Here is a 16,570-nt window from a genome sequence, read left to right as displayed (position 1 = left end):
CCCAGACTGCAACCATGGAACAGGTCATGGAAGACATGATATAACATCGTTGCCATGGCAACTTCGAGTGCGACAGAAGTGACCCAGCATGCAATCAAGACCAGGAAGAAAAGAATACTCCCAATTTGGCGTTCAATTAGCGTTCCAAGAATTAACAATGGAAACATTGTGATGAGCAAGTGCCATGGTCCTTTGTGGAAAAATACATGGGTGAAAAGTCTGTAAACTGGGAGAAAAATGAAAATGATTTTAAAGTAAATGATAACAATGGTCTCTATATATACAGGGGAGTTTCAGAGTCTTTGGGAAAGTTTTGACTCTTCTTCCCTGCTAGCAGAGCCTATTTTCCTTTTTTTTTGGTTGAGAGAGAAAAATAGACTCTGCCGATGAAGGATGTTATTTCTGTTGCGCATGCGTGGCGTAACTTAGCAACGCTATCATGATTTTGACAGCCGCTCTCGTCAAACAATGTTTGGCGCCACGGTGTCTTACATTTGCTCATGCGCACTACGTGCAATTGGTTAAAAAACGGTTTTAAAACTGGTTTTGTTCGTCCACAATCGTGGACGGCGGTGTATCAAAGGAAATGCTCTACATCGGCAGAGTCTCCTTCCTCACCGCCTGAAAGAAGGGAGAGAAAGAGAAGAGAGACTCTGCTAGCAGGAAAGACTGTTCTAAAGGGCTAACAAAACAAAGTTCTATCAATTTCCTGGGTTTCACTGACGTCATTTCCTGGCTCGTGTAGAATGTTCATCCAAGCTGAATCGTAATTTTTCAATATCATTCTTCCTGGTTGACAACACATGGTTCAGTCTGTGTTAGACCACCATTTGGACCAGATTGAATATGATAATTCAAAGACCTATTTTCTTATTAACTTACTTTCACCAGATCGCACAATCCCGTGAGGACTGAGGCACAAATGCTTATGCTTAGTGCCAATTCGTCGGTGAAAATTCACCAAAAACAAAGAACAGCAAATAAATACACAACAGAGAGTTACAAGAGGTATTCGGAAAAATCTGCACAACTTTTGATCGCGAGCCATGATGACGTATTTCTGAAAAATACAGGAAAAAATTATGATTTTCAAACCAGTTAAAACTGTTTGAAAATCATTCTTCTATTGATTTCATGCGTTTCAGAAACTTTCTTTGAAACATTTTTTGAAAACGAAGAAAGTTAAGGAAATAAAAATAAATAAATGAAAACACTTTAATGTCAGCGGTAAAGCGCTCCTAAGATGCGTATCAATAATAATGCGCAGCACGTTTTGTACACAGCCGCTGTTTAGTTGTCAAAGTTTCTTTAATTTCTATTTTATGAAATGTGAAGTTATTAGCATATAATATTATCCTTTTTATTGCCAAAATGAGGTTTGCACAGCTTGTTATGGGTCCTGCGGGAAGCGGAAAGGTATTGATAAAGACGATCGTAAAACAGGTTCAACTAATGTTTCGTTTTGGATGTTCTTTCCACACCATCACTTTCTCACCATTTTTTTCTCATATTTTTCGTTTTCAAATTATGATAACTATTTCATAAACTGAGTCATGATTTATATAAATCTCAGTTTTCAGTTTGATTTCTATTGCATCATCCAACAATAACTGTTAGTTAAGCGGGATTTCGAGAATAGAAAATGGAAAAATTTTTTACCTGGAGAAATAAATGTAAATTTATCTATCAATTTCTTGATTTTTAGTCTACATACTGTGATGTTATTCATAAACACTGTGAGAATATCGGACGAAGTGTTCAGGTAGTCAATTTGGATCCTGCTGCAGAACACTTTAGTTATCCTGTGGCAGTCGGTATGTATCTGAAGTTGTTTCTTTATTACAAATATAAAGGGTTGTGCACAGGTTTCCAGTCAAACCCTTGTCATGTGCATGGAGGGGTGGGGGGTGGGGAGGAAGGGGACTGGAGATAGGTGGGAAGTAGGGCATATATGGCACTCAGGATTACATCCTGAATCCACTAGGGGAACAACTGGTCAGTTGAAAGTACTCCATCATGCCCACCACCACACAGTCAATCACAGCCCTGGCACGATCCTCAACTGAGCCAGACTGACAGTATGTGATTAATAAGAAGACCTCCTTCCAGTCCACACCATCGCCCAATGAAGACTAGCCATCGCAGTCACAACATTGCGGTCCAATTAACGTCCATGATCATGAGACAAACAAACTATTATAATCTTTAATATTGCTTTTTTCAATAGACATAAGGGAACTTGTTGAGCTGGATGATGTAATGGAAGCTGAAGATCTTAAACTTGGTCCAAATGGAGGCCTGATATTTTGTTTAGAGTATGTACTTAACCCAATGCTGTTTCAAACTTTGAGTTTGCTGTTTCAGATGAAAATTTTACGTGTTTTTATACATGACCGTTAGGCAAAGAAATGGTACTCTAAAGGGAATATAATATTATTATAATTATTATAATATTATTATATTATGTCTGAAATGGGAAAACATTATGCATAAGATAAAGGGCCATAAGGTATATTGCTATATCTTGTATAATATATGTACTGTATACCTTTTTTACAGTGCGACTACTCCAACCAAAGCCACCTTTCAAAAGTAGGAATCTGAACAATAGATTAATATTGCTATAAATCAGACAAATATCCATGGGTTTACACGGCTTAGAAGAATGCCGGCACCTTTGTTGTCGAATATAAACATGCTGTCGCATAGTAACATAGTGATAAGATCTAACAGTGTCAGCCTGATAATATCTTTGTCTGGAAGAAACAAACTGTAATCATATAGACTGTGTTTTATAGGGTCTCTAATTTGCTTTCCGGCCGTATTTGAAGTCGTACATTATTATTTTTCTACAGTATATCTTTGGTGACACAAATCACTAATTTGCAAAGAAAATATATTACAAGCTCTTCTTGATCATTTAGTTTTACCAACCGGAACAACAGAAGAATATTTAAATTCAAAATTCGCCGCTAATCTATTGTCTAAATACTCAAACACTATTGGATAATTTGTGGAAAATTTGTTGAGGTGGCTTTGGTTGGAGTAGTCGCACTGTAATAGTTGTTAAATCTTGTTTTAGGTATTTTGTTAAAAATTTGGAATGGCTTCAAGAGCAGCTTGGGGAAGGTGATGAAGATTACATTCTCTTTGACTGTCCAGGTAAACATAACTTACTCTGACTTGAATAATAATATTAAGAATGTAGTTGCAGCATTTACAGTGTAACTACTTTAACCAGCACCACCTAGGCAGCAAGAACCAATCAAACTGTAGAATAAAAGACATTACATTCCAACTTTTGGTTGTAGTAGAGTCAATAGCCTTCAAATATCCTTTTATTTCCATGAGAAAATGATGAAGCTAAAGTATATATTTGTTTACAGTAAACTATAATCTAAGACTGGCTTAGCTTGCATAAATACACTGGGCTCCAAAATTTTTAATTAATTTTGGGTAGGTTTAGGTTTAGGTGAAAACAGCACAAATGCTAGAGCGAGAATAAATTACCTCTGGAGGTGCATGTCACTGCACAAGCAAACATTTTAAATGTATTTTCAACTTAATTTTACAGTACCTGGTAACATTTATAAAGGTTTTACCCCGGGGGGGGGGGGGGGAACTCCAGGAAAAAAGTACCAGGGATGCTCGTGGTATCTCTTAGGGGTAAAAATTTGTGATTTGGTATCTTTTAGGGTGTTAAATGCAAAGTTTTGAAAATCAGCATTTTCTGGTATCTCTTAGGGTGTCGGAAAAGGAGAGAAGCACGCATCGATATGGCTTATCCTAGGCGCTTTTTATATAAAATCTAATATTATTTGTTATGGTATCTCTTAGGGGTTAAAAATCATTCAGCCACGCCCTTTTTTAAAGACTTCTGGTATCTTTTAGGGGTCTTTTTGAAAATTTCCGACAAGCATCCCCAGTACTTTTTTGCCGGAGTCCCAACCCCTCCGGGGTTTTACCATTTTATACTTTTTTAATCTCACTTTTCCATTACTTTCAGGACAAATAGAATTATTCACTCATTTACCACTCATGAGACAACTTGTCGAGACTCTTCAACAGTGGGATTTCAGAGTCTGTGGAGTGTTTCTGATTGATTCTCAGTTCATGGTGGAATGCAGCAAGTTTTTCTCTGGTATTCTGTCTGCTCTGTCAGCCATGATTCAACTGGAGATACCCCACGTTAATGTGATGACAAAGATGGATTTGTTGAGCAAAAAACAAATGCAAGACATTGAAAGGTATTGACCCTTAAAAGTATCATGGATGTGCTGACTAACATGAAAATACAAATGAAATCACACTTTTTCTCAAGTTGGAATTTGTAACATTTCTTTTGTATTTCCATGTTACCTTGCACTCAAGATGATTTTAAGGGTGCATTACTGAATATATATATATTTAGGTTTTTATGTGTAATGGTTTCCCATTTCGGACAATGTCTTCTCTTAAAAAATAAGATTCTTTCAGAAGACAGTGAATAAGCCACATGTTGTCTGAAGTTGGAAAGTCTGATTTTAGCCACTACACAAACATCAAAGACGATGGCGTGAGTGAATTTTTCAATGTAGTTCACATTAACAACAGGATGTAAAAATGCTACAAATGGGGTCCTATCGACGTCAACCATGTTGAGGACAGCAAAAAAATGTGCTCTCACAGTCATCTTTGATGTTTTTGTTTCTATGCTAAATCACTGTAATACTGAAGGGAAAGCCACTATCCCTGTGTTCCCATGGCCCAAAGATGTTCAAAGATCTAATAGGCCTTTTGCAATGACAGGTCACGACTCTACCCTCCATAAAAAGAGATCTTGTGTCAAAATGAACTCAAGAAATTGGAAGAGCACCTTACTGTATGTTAGTAATGTTTACTAATATCAAGGTGCTCTTTCCATTTCTGGTGTTCATTTTGACCGTCTCTTTTTACAAAGGGTAGGGTCACTTGACCTGTTGTGGCAAAAGGCCTATTCTCTTACCTATGTAATAGAACTTTTTACCAATGTAGCGGCCATCTTGAAATCTATTGTTTTAATTAAGACATGGGATTTTGAAGGGGCAACTATAGGCCCTTTGCAGTTAATGGTCACATGCCTGTACTGGTGAGCAAAATGTTTTATTTTATTTTAAATTGGTGATTCTTTTTAGCTACTTGTGAAGAACTGAATGAAACGATGAGAAACCAGCGTGTAAAGAAATGCAGTTTTATTATGATCTCTAGAAACAGGTTGTAGAAAGTTTGTCTGCTCACCAGTATATTTCACCCATGGGAATCAAGGTGTTCATTCATTTGTTCTCAGTGAATTAATCAGCATGTGATTATTGAGCTGTGTTTTTACATAACTTTACACTTTTACATGAGAAGCAAATCTAAAAAGCAATTGAATTTGTTTGAACAATATGCAAAACTCCAAAACTGCAAATTGTTTGAAAACATAACCCTGCCACTCTATGCTTCATATATTTTCTACGTTTGGTCCCTTAGTATCCCATAATTCAAGATGGCTGCTGTATCACTAAAAAGGTCAATTCCCTTTACCTTGTTCAGGTCCTTTCTACCCAAAACCCCACTCTCTGCCAAAGCAATATATAATATTCTAGAAGTAGGCATACCAGAAAAATATATATGTGCTTATTTTCCATTATAAGGTTCTGTAGGTAAGTTAATTGCAGGTAAGCTGATTCAATTTTGTTTGCCATTTACAGGTTTTTAGATCCTGATCCAAGAGTGCTTGTACATGAGCTTGGAGATGGTATGAATAAAAAATTCTGGAAACTCAATGAAGCAATTGCACAAATGGTAAGCTCTATTTTCACTTGTATTTAGTAGGACCACAAGTTAGCAATCTAGGTATAGTTCTTTTTAAGACAATTTACAAGGCATGATTTTTCTCACATACAACATGCTTATGCAGTCTTAGCTACAAAATGTACAAATGTGTAGTTCCAGAAATTATTCATTCCCCCCCCCCCCCCCCTAGTCTCCCTCGCATCCGTTTTTAGTGTTGCGTGACGACCGACACTAAAAACGGATACGAGGGAGACTACCCCCCCTCCCACAGAAGAGTTTGTATGGAAGAAATTTGGGATTTCTGGGGGTAGGGGGGTCTTTAAAAAAATTCCTCCATTGGAACTACACAATACCAATGTTTTGAAATCCCACATACTCTTAATCTTATTTGAGAATAGCCCACTTATAAACGAGGCTAAGCCTGTGTAAATGAGTGTGTGGTCTTTAAAAGTAGAGGTACGGTATGCATCGAATGCAAAACTGGTGTATTGTAGGTAAAAAATCTGTGGATCAGGAAAGCACTCGTCTGTGCCCTTTAGAAAGGAGTGATATTTTAAAATAACAGGAAAAGTGATCTACATAAACCTTTTATGACAAATGTGTGTGTAAAATTAATGTAAATGGATGAGGTAAATGCATAAAATTGAATGCCTTTCTGGGTAAAGATTTGCTTTCACACACAATCTATTTTCTGTGTTTAATAGATAGAAGACTACAGTATGGTTTGCTTTTTACCCCTCAACTCAAATGACGAAGACTCCATCAGTCAAGTTCTTGACCAGATAGACATGGCTATACAATATGGTGAAGATACTGATGTCAGAACCAAAGATTTTAACGAGCCTGACAAGGAAGATGATGGTCTTAATGATCAAGATGAAAGCTAACACTGCAGGATTAGCAAGAGTGCATACGATAGATCACAATATGACTCAATGGAATGAATGCACAAATGCTGGACCTAAAAGCTGATGGTAAAAGTTGGCTGGGAATGGCCATGGAGGAAAGGGGCTTTGTGAAAGAGGAAGCTTACACAGATTGGTTTGCTTTTGGACAAAAAAAAAGATATAATCTTTGAACTGATAGAGCATGATAGGCAATGCAGAAAACACAAGGATATGGTACTTAAGCCAGAAGAACTAGAACTGGATCAAATACATTATGAGCTTACATTGGAACTTGTCTCACGATTAGTAATTATTTTGAAGCTATTGCACAACTAGCCTGCGTCATATCCGGAATTTTCTTCGTAAATACCGTATGGTATTTACGAAGAAAATTCCGAATGTGACGCGGGCTATTGCACAACCCAAAAAATACTTTGATTATTACTGTTGTTCTGCTCTAATTGTGAACACTTGAATTTATTTTATTTTTTATTTGTGTAAATTTACTTTTACTTTTTCTTTCTCTTTCGTCATTTCATCTCCTTGAATAGCTTTTATAGACTTTAAATGCATCTTACCCGAATTCTATTGTTTTTGATTTGTGATCTCATTGGTTAACAAACTCGAATGTTCACCATTAAAGTAGAACAACAATAAAGATTGGATGGCTTTTAAAGACTTTTATCCATTGTTATGTAAAACATCTATCAGAATGGCTTGTTAGAAAATGGAAGTTGTGAAATTATGACATAAATTTTGATTTTCACATTGTCTATCAATACAATGTATAACATCCACAAACAGACCACAACAAACAGACCTTAACTACGAAAATCAGAGACATAGCAAGGGGGCAGGGGGTCGATGGCTCCATCCAGAACATTTTACCGAACCCGTGAACATGGCGAAGAACTCTAAAGATGAAATGTGTATTGCTGTCAAGAAAAATGGTACATGCCCCTCCCCCTATGACCATACCCCTATTCTCTTTACTGCGAAATCAGGAATTTTAAACATAATACTATAAATAGTCTAACGACATGAGATGTGAAGAAAACAAAACCTTCATTACAGGAACATAATCCATACGAAAAGGTCAGATACAATAAAATAATAATATTAAAGGTAGTGAACCATGATAATACAGTAGTTACAATATAAATAATGTTATTCGCTGAAATGGTTAGGTGAAACGGTTGGTTAATGGGGAAAAAAAGAAATTAATATGAAAACTATTTTAAAAAATGAGAAAATACATGAGAAATGAGCATACTTTAAGCTTAAGTAACATTTTTTGGTAATACCAGGAATTGAAGAGTTTTTATCAAAACTTGTTTGCCCACAACTATCTATTTCTAGAGATGTAATAATAAGATTACATTATATTTTCCAACTACTTTAGGTTCTACAGGAGTGTAATCAATAATAAAGAAATGAAGGCTGGCTTATCCAAACTGCAGAAAACTCATTCAAATCTCAGTAATTCAACATCAAAGATGAGAGTTGCATTTGGTGGAATATTACACAATGTTAAGGAAGCATTGGCATATTTTTGAAAAACAATGAGACAAAAAAAGTCCCTACATCTCTTTAAACACATGATGACCAACAAAACGTTTTTGCTTGTTTGGTTTTGTTGAATGAGGATAACTAGAGAACCTTGAGAAAACCCTCAAATCAAAGGAGGTACCTAACAAGCTCTACTCACATGTGATGGCAAGTATAGGGCAGGAATCAAACCTGAATCCCCAGACATGAGAGGGGAGTATATTACTGTTAAACCACCACTGATTCTTCTTTATTACGCTACCCCAGACTCCCCTTGAATTCTAAAAATCAATAACGTACATTTAACACAATTACAAAAGGATATACACCAGGGTATCCCTTTGGCCCATAGGCATAATCAGGAGGGCACGTCAGTTTTGATTGCTCCCCTTTACTCATCTGTGAATTTAAAAATACCGGTATATATTAAATTAAAATTATTTATTGTACCACAATTCCTCTTGCAATGAAATAAAAAGATGTGTAGTTTGCACTAATTATGGTCACAGTGCTGCCTCGCCATCTAGCTCCACCTCACCATCAAACTAAATTTCTTTTTTTCCTCATTTGCTGCACCCACTCATGAGATATCAATTTGAACACTCTAGGAAAAATTCTTTATCTCCATGCACCTATGTATTATTCTCTATATATCCATAATAATACACAGGTTAGATGGAGACCACAGGCCAGATGGACAATGGACAAATATCTAGCATAATTTTTTAAAAATCAGATCAACTTTTCATATGGCAGGGGGGGGGGGGGGGCAGGTGAAATTTAAGGCATGGCTAACACAGATCAAATTAAAATTAAGCTCATGAGGTTGTGGCGGGGGAAGAAAACTGACCGTGGACCCAGAGAAAACCCTCAAATCAAGGGAAAGACTATATCCCATACTATAAGGATGCTATACAACTATAGCAATATTCACTGTTTACAAACATTGACGTCAGGAAATTTAGTTTTTGCATTCAAATTTGCCAACCATTAGAACAAAAAATCTCTTTGTTTCAGTAGCCAACAGATCTCTGGTTGACACATTGATATCAATAGGTGACATCAGCACAAACTTCACTATATGTACTAGTACACATAATATAGCTACCTGGGCAACGCCTTCATCCCATCCTGAAAAACAAAACAAAAATCAAGAGTATTAGATTGCGTAGATATATGGTTATGGTTATGGAACGTTTATTTAAACAGGGTGGTCCATTCAGCTAAAAGCTAGTATCCAGGGGGGGCCCTATTGCATAAACCTATACAAATAATAATTATAAAATATATACTATATACATACAAAGAGATATAAGAAAAACTATTAACTATCATAATATATATACAAAGAGGAAATTCATAAGGAAAATGATACATAAATATAAGAAAGATGATGTATACCTTATAAAGTTTTGCTGCAGTAAAAAATATGATACTTAACATGTACACTGTGTACATGAAAGGACCACTCCATGGCCAACCTTTAACTCAATTTTTTTAAAACAACAAGATTGCTTAACAATATTGACCGGCTTTAGCATTTCTTCATTTCCTTGATAAACAAGACGTGTAGGGAACCTTTTCATCTATAACTGCGAACCGTTCTTGTTGAACAGTTAATCTTTACTAATTATTGTAATCTAGAAGTGGAAAGATGTATTTCAAATATTCTTACCTCTTATAACTTCTCCTTTTCCAAGGACAAAGCAGAATTCCTTATTGCGATCCCTTGAAGAATCGAACTTCTTGCCATTAGTTAATGTTCCTTTAGCGAGAAAGAAAAACGTTTTAGGCATGAATCCTCCCGGGTCAAGAATAATGCAAGTCTCGCCCAGTGAAAGTACTACTTGCCTGTATAATGCACGAAAACTTTTTGGCCTTTCTTGGGAAGAGTACCTACATTTGCACACAAAAACAATGCATAAGTATCGAGAAAAATACTTTAGAACTTCAAATAATCCCTTACCATCGCCTGGTCTAAGTACTTCTCTCTTAAATTCTGCCATGATTTTTCGGATGCAAATGCTCAGTATACCGATTTATTGAACTTTGGAATATGGAACGATAAAGCATGTCACCCAGACTGCCTTGCGGGTTTATTGGGCCGGGGAATATTTGCCAGGGGGAGGGGAAGGCAAACAATTCCGTACAATAAAAGTCCTTTTTGACAAAAAAAGGTAAAGCACTTATAAATGCAAAAAAATCAAATCAAATGATTTAGTATCGTTTGGATAGAGAATATTTTTGAAGAAATTTTGTCCGTTTTTAATTTATTCATATCATTAAAAAATTCTATGGGAGCCCTGTGGAAGAATTGTCATTGAGCATGAATACATTTAAAACAATTAGGGTGGGGTGGGACATAGCGTTTAAAGCACGACATAATATCTGAACAGCATTTTATAATTTCATCCAAATATTCTGACCAAAATTTAATTTTTGAATATGAAAGATTTTTAGCGAGAAAATGCTTTTAAGAAAAATAGGTTTTTTATTTAACAAATTTAGGCGAAATATTGCGTACCTTCCCCCTCCCCCAAAGGCTATTGATTATCTTTGAGGTTTGTTGTTTTACAGTAGTAATCAAACAGCGTGCGCGAACAACGAGACGAGAAAGGAATTATTTTCACCAAACATATGTCAGGAAAACAAAACTTTCCCAGCTATTCTATCGGTAATTTAAGGCTTAACTCAAATTTCTGACACCAGAAATCGTTTTCATTCAAATCAATCCGAATTTCCTTGTGAAATTTTTAAGTCCCAAGTTGAGCTGGAGTTCACTTTGTCATTTCGTGTTCTTGGAGGCCATTTTTCCTCACAGACAGAAAACAATTCGCGAATTATTTAAACGAAGGACTGTTGTCTGAGTGTGTGGGAGATATCTCGCTTTGATCCCCGGAAAAAGCTTTTGTATTCAAGTTTCATCGTTTCGCCGCAGCAGGGAGATAGGTAAATTCTGTTTTATTTGATACAAAAAAGCTTGTAATTATTGTTTACATTTATTTTTGTTCCACGCAAGACAAAGCGTTAGAGCACATTTTGGTTAAGAAATGATTAATCTTTTATATAAAATAAGTAGTTTGAGATTATTAGTTATATTTTTGGGGATGGAGGGATTTGATTTTTCGCTTTTCTTGTGGGGTCCGATCATAAGTCAATCGAACGATCCATTTCAATCTTATGAAACTTGTTTGTTTTAATGGCGCCTCCAGCGCTTGATAGATTTAACTCTTTTTTCACAAGCTTAAGCACAGATTAATCATTATCGTATATCGAGTTTACTTTTTCAACATTGAATTCAATGAATTCAGTGAATTGCATTCTCAGCTGTTGGTGACTTGTTGTTGCTGCGCTGCTGCTGTTGTTTTCGTTATTATATTTTACAGTTGTTGCTCATGAATGTACTGCTTACCAATCATGTGACCCTTGAATCTACTAAATCCATAGCTAATGCTTGCCGTACAGGGCCATAGCCACAAATTTCTGATTGGCCTGGTTTTCGAGGGTTTTCGGTTTTTCTTGCATTTTTTTATTTTTCTTATATTTTTTTCACGAAACCGGACCAACCATACCGGTGGCTACAGCCCTGCCATAAGAGTAGCATAGCATAATTCATTAAATTGAGCATTGGAAATATACCAAAGTCTCATTGTTCTGTTTTCTTTTAAAGTATGGGAGGAGCTGTCAGTGCCGGCGAGAGCAATGAAGAATTGGTTGACAACTTAAAAGGAGCAGGATACATCAGAACCGAAAATGTTGAACAAGCATTCCGAGATGTTGATAGAGCAGAGTATTTTCCTGAAGAGACTAAACAACATGCTTACAAAGATGTAGCATGGAAACACAAAAATGTCCATCTTTCGGCACCATGCATATATTCAGAGGTAATGGAGTCCTTAGAACTAGAGAGTGGTCTGTCATTCCTTAATCTAGGTAGTGGCACTGGTTACCTGTCAACATTAGCTGGGCTCATATTAGGGCCAAGTGGGATTAATCATGGAGTTGAGATCTTTGAAGAGGTGGTTGAATATGCTGAGAAAAAATTGGAAATATTTATGAACACAAATCCTGCTTTTAAAGGCATTAACTTCTGTGTACCAGTATTTGCAGTTGGAAATTGTTTGTGTATGGACCCATATTATCGGCAGTATGACCGTGTTTACTGTGGCGCCGCATGTCCTACAGAGTATGAAGACTACATGAAATCCTTAATCAAGAAGAATGGTATTCTTGTGATGCCATTTAAAGACAATGTAAGTTAATTACCAGATAGATAGATGATTGAACTTAGAAAAAATGCTTGCAACTTCCAAATATTACCTTACCTCGAGAGCAGATCCACCATCTTGTGAAGGGGGTTCAAAATACAAGGTTTGTTCAAGTCAAACTTAAAATAAAAGCCAAAGAATGGTTTTAGGAAACATACAGTCAACTCCTGTTACAGCGAACACCCTTGGAACCGTCCCTTGGTGTCCGTAATGCCGAGCATCTGCAATTTAATAGCGAGAATTAATTAGAGTCATTTCTTTGTCAATATTTTTGCTGGGGATTTTTCTCCAGTCTGTAATAGTGAGTTGTCCGTAATGTCGGGGTGTCTGCAAGGTGTGGTGAGAGTTGACTGTATTTCCAAGTTGGCATCTATTTTGTCCCTTAAATAGTCCAACAATGCCTAGCCCTTTGACCCAGTTTTTTCCACAACCTTGGAATTGCTAATTATAACCCTTAAATCTCTTAAAGCCTGTTAGCAAGGCAACCAATATACTAATTGACATGATAGTATGTTTATTCATTTCTTGTCAAGTTTTCGCACTAGTTATGTAAGATGATCATTCATTTCTTGTCAAATTTTCGCACTAGTTATGCAAGATGCGGAAAGTGAGTGAAACCGAATGGACTACAGAGTCAGTCTTACCAGTTTCTTTTGCGCCAATCATCATTGACGACAAAGATAATACACCATTAATAAAAATTGGTAAGTGGCCTACACGTTCTAGTAGAGCACATCACATATTTGTGCAACCTTGACATCTTCCAGATATCTGTTCTTAGTTTAGCTATGAAATCCAATTGTGTGGTTACAGAAAATTTCCATAATTTTTATCATCAATGTCATCATCATCATCATCACCACCACCACCCATTACTGGTATGTTTATGCTAGTTATACAAAGGTTTCAAGGGTTTGTTTTGAGTGGCATATGTATGCTATGAAATATTCCACAAGTCAATTGTAATTTCCTGAATAATTACAAGCCTCAGGTAAATTTAAAAGAAAAAAACAAACAAAGCATTTTATATTAACTTTACCCCAAGCCAATGAAAATACCCAGGCTGCAATGCCTAATGGGAAGAAACAGTGGAATATCACTAAATATACTATAGCTTTCCTGCATTCGGATTGCATGGCTGTACTGTATTTTCAATAGTGTGGAATAAATAATATTTAGTCAAATCCAACTAGTGATGTATCATCAATGCTGCATTTTGATTGGATGAGCCGGCTTTGAAAACAAAACATTGATTTAAACTTTAATTCAAAACTTGTTTGCATATATATTATTTTGACCAACTAGTTGGATTTGACTGAAAACAATTAGTCCTTGAGCCCGAATGGCCTATGAGTCAATAGGCCATTTGGCCTTTGGCATCATGGGCTATGAACTAATAGCCTATTCAGGCTTGAGGACAAATCGCTAAATATAATGTCCATTATATCACTTGGTATATACAGCCATTTAAAAAAAGGTTGAATACTAAATACTGCATACTGAATAGTGCTTTCCCAGACCAAAGTGCATTGTGGGTCTTGTTAATTTGAAATAAAAAGTAAATATACAGCAATTAACTCTCTACATGTAGTTAGTATATTGTTTCAGATGGAATACACTAAAAATAGAATAAATTATTATTATTAATCCTACTTTAGACAATGTCACTATGACCCACAATGCCCTTTGGTCTTAGAATGCACTATTCAGCATACAGTATTCAGTATTCAACCTTTTTTGAAATAGCTGTATAAGTATTTTAACTAATACTTTTCCGTTTGTTGTTTTTTTCCCCCACAGCATCAAAAATAAAATCCCTTCAAGACCTTTGTCGCCTTGTCATTCTCAATCATATTGGATTAAAAAGACTCAAGAAAGTAGCAGAACTACCCCTTCCACCATCATTGCTCTCTTATCTAAGCTACTTCAGAGAATATTGACATCACCCAACCATTATACACAGCTTGACAAGATCCAGATAGATTTGAACCATCGTTGTGTCTTGATGGCAGTGAAATCCTTTCAGTCATATATTTGCTTCTGTGCAACTTGAAAAGTGCCAAGGGAAGGTATGCTTTTCATTGAGGCTGTGGCTTCAGAGGGGACAGTCCCAGGGGGGGGGGGTACTCCTATATATGGACTATATGGGGATGATCCGCTGAACAGGGTATGGTTTTTCGAGCTTCTTATCATAAACAGGGTATGCAATTTCACTCAAGTTCCAAGTTCTTCCTGAGTTTCCTGTCATATTCAGGGATTCTACTTTCGTATTGACCGAAACTGGTTATTATGGTCGTAAAAAAAACCATACGCGAGATGATATGATAATTGAAACAGGAACTCAGTGCAATAAATTATATCTTTTATCATAAACAGGGTCCACAACTTTGAGTTTTATATCATAAACAGGGTACCCCTTTCAGAATCTCAGCGGAACACCCTTACCCAAATTCTGGCGGAGCACCCTCTGGGGGACAGTCAAGGGTCGAACCTTTTTATTTTGACCAAAGCTAGTTCCTCGTTGGCTTTGTAGGAGGTTCATGGATTTCTTACTGAGTGAAAGCGGGAGAGCTACAACCATTCTTTAAGAGTTTACTGTAAATCCCCAGCTGTAACCCCAATAAAAAGGTGCCTTCCCTTACCGAGATAAATACATTACATATATAGATATTTCAAAAATGGTTCAAGGGGCAAATGACATTTGGAGATGGTAATTGATGATTGCATGAATGAAATGTTCTGTGGATTTTATTCATATTCATTTCTTTAAATTATACCTAAACAATGCCTGTACCATTCACCTAAGACCTTAGATGATGAGTAGACGCAGTTGTTATTGATTCAGTGATAGTGCAATCACAGTTCCTTTCAGTTGCAATTATTGCCAATCACTTATTGCCAATTTTGCCCCTTCAACCTTAAAATATAAATGCTGTATACATTATACATAACTATATTTTATGCATGCATCAAAAGTTAAATACTCTAGCGTAAAAACAATGGAATTATTTTAGAGTGTATATAGCAGGGTTCTTCCTAACCGTAATGAGATTAAGCTTATGCAAGGCCGTAGGTGTTTGATCATTCAGTAACAAGCTACTTGCACCCTAAATTGACCTGAAAAGGATTCCCTTTGCATTCTTCCACTTTCCCACTTACAACAAGGAGCCCAGAGATAGGAGAGTAGAAGGCCTAGTAGACTGAAGACCTTATTTCAGTGAAGTTTAAAGAAGCAGTTCTGGAACATGTGCCCTTCTACCACTTCACACTAAAACAGATGAAAAGTATTGGAAAAATAGACTTTTGCAGAACGTTTTTCATATCATAACAAAACTAAACCTAATTTATTTATTAATTTATTCTCAAAATATTGTTCACTTCCAAAGCTCACCTCCTAAATTTCATAGTATTGCCAACATCTTTTAAGAATAATCTTGTCAGTTTGAAAACCCTTTATAAACTGTAAATAGCGGGACTATTGGTACAACTGAAATAAATTTATGTATTATCAATAAATTGCCGTGTTCATGTTCATGTTTTGCAATTACAAATTGTGTAGGTGTAACATGTTCAATGATGATGGTGATGGGGGTGTGGTGATGATGATGATGACGATGATGATGGTAGTGATGATGGTGGTGATGATGATTATGATGATGATTGTGGTGATAACAATAATAACTTTATTTACGTGTCGAAATTTTCTAGTTTACAATAAATTGTGAACTAATAGTGGACACCTATCTTCCTATCTATACATTATAAAACTCCCTCCCATCCCATCTGCCCTTCATATGATGGTGAAGATGGTGGTGGTGGAGATGATGATGATTGTGGTGGTGATGGTGAAGATCACGATGATTGCACTATAAAGAAATAATATTTCCCATTCACCATTTGGGGGGTACATATCTGCGGTTCAAAATCACCAAAATAATTAAGAGGAAGATCCAGTGTTCATTCCAATCATGAACTACACGTCATGCATACGTAATAGAGCCGTCCTCGTACGAGTGGTAAACGATACAAGAAATTCATAATCATGTATTGTACTGTCGTCGTAACGTATCT

The 16,570-nt window shown here is 36.2% G+C and overlaps 4 protein-coding genes across 4 annotated transcripts in view; 2 read left to right on the top strand and 2 right to left on the bottom strand.

Moving 5' to 3' along the window:
• Positions 1 to 1,198, bottom strand: part of LOC116296107 (uncharacterized) — a 3,155-nt gene extending 1,957 nt beyond the window's left edge. Inside the window, exons 1-2 of the mRNA XM_031704064.2 lie at positions 883 to 1,198; positions 1 to 226 (exon numbers count right to left, since the gene is read on the bottom strand). The exon at positions 1 to 226 is cut by the window's left edge and continues 188 nt beyond it. Of these exons, the coding sequence (XP_031559924.2) occupies positions 1 to 226; positions 883 to 1,048 (392 nt within the window). The 5' untranslated portion in view covers positions 1,049 to 1,198. The remainder of the gene's footprint in view (positions 227 to 882) is intronic.
• Positions 1,199 to 1,284: 86 nt separating this feature from the next.
• On the top strand, positions 1,285 to 7,449 carry LOC116296134 (GPN-loop GTPase 3). The gene is made up of 7 exons (XM_031704092.2): positions 1,285 to 1,416; positions 1,706 to 1,814; positions 2,228 to 2,315; positions 3,083 to 3,162; positions 4,007 to 4,247; positions 5,712 to 5,805; positions 6,501 to 7,449. The coding sequence occupies exons 1-7, from the start codon at positions 1,372 to 1,374 to the stop codon at positions 6,681 to 6,683; spliced, it is 840 nt and encodes a 279-aa protein (XP_031559952.1). The 5' UTR covers positions 1,285 to 1,371; the 3' UTR covers positions 6,684 to 7,449.
• A 280-nt stretch (positions 7,450 to 7,729) lies between these two features.
• Positions 7,730 to 10,337, bottom strand: LOC116296133 (peptidyl-prolyl cis-trans isomerase Fkbp12). Its single transcript, XM_031704091.1, has 6 exons — positions 10,198 to 10,337; positions 10,083 to 10,127; positions 9,907 to 9,996; positions 9,340 to 9,362; positions 8,557 to 8,630; positions 7,730 to 8,203 (listed from the first exon to the last, which is right to left on the bottom strand). Exons 1-6 carry the CDS (start codon positions 10,235 to 10,237, stop codon positions 8,149 to 8,151), a joined length of 327 nt encoding a protein of 108 aa, XP_031559951.1. The 5' UTR covers positions 10,238 to 10,337; the 3' UTR covers positions 7,730 to 8,148.
• Positions 10,338 to 10,821: 484 nt separating this feature from the next.
• On the top strand, positions 10,822 to 16,015 carry LOC116296146 (protein-L-isoaspartate O-methyltransferase domain-containing protein 2). Its single transcript, XM_031704109.2, has 4 exons — positions 10,822 to 11,180; positions 11,902 to 12,484; positions 13,089 to 13,203; positions 14,300 to 16,015. The coding sequence occupies exons 2-4, from the start codon at positions 11,903 to 11,905 to the stop codon at positions 14,437 to 14,439; spliced, it is 837 nt and encodes a 278-aa protein (XP_031559969.1). The 5' UTR covers positions 10,822 to 11,180; position 11,902; the 3' UTR covers positions 14,440 to 16,015.
• Positions 16,016 to 16,570: the final 555 nt, after the last annotated feature.

This window comes from Actinia tenebrosa, unplaced genomic scaffold (genome assembly GCF_029948245.1).
Source record: "Actinia tenebrosa isolate PJP-AT-01 unplaced genomic scaffold, QUT_ActTen_1.0 PGA_scaffold1__47_contigs__length_23844297, whole genome shotgun sequence".
Classification (NCBI taxonomy): Eukaryota; Metazoa; Cnidaria; class Anthozoa; order Actiniaria; family Actiniidae; genus Actinia; species Actinia tenebrosa.
Note: the sequence above shows the minus strand (reverse complement) of the source record. Positions and strands in the feature narration are given on the sequence as shown.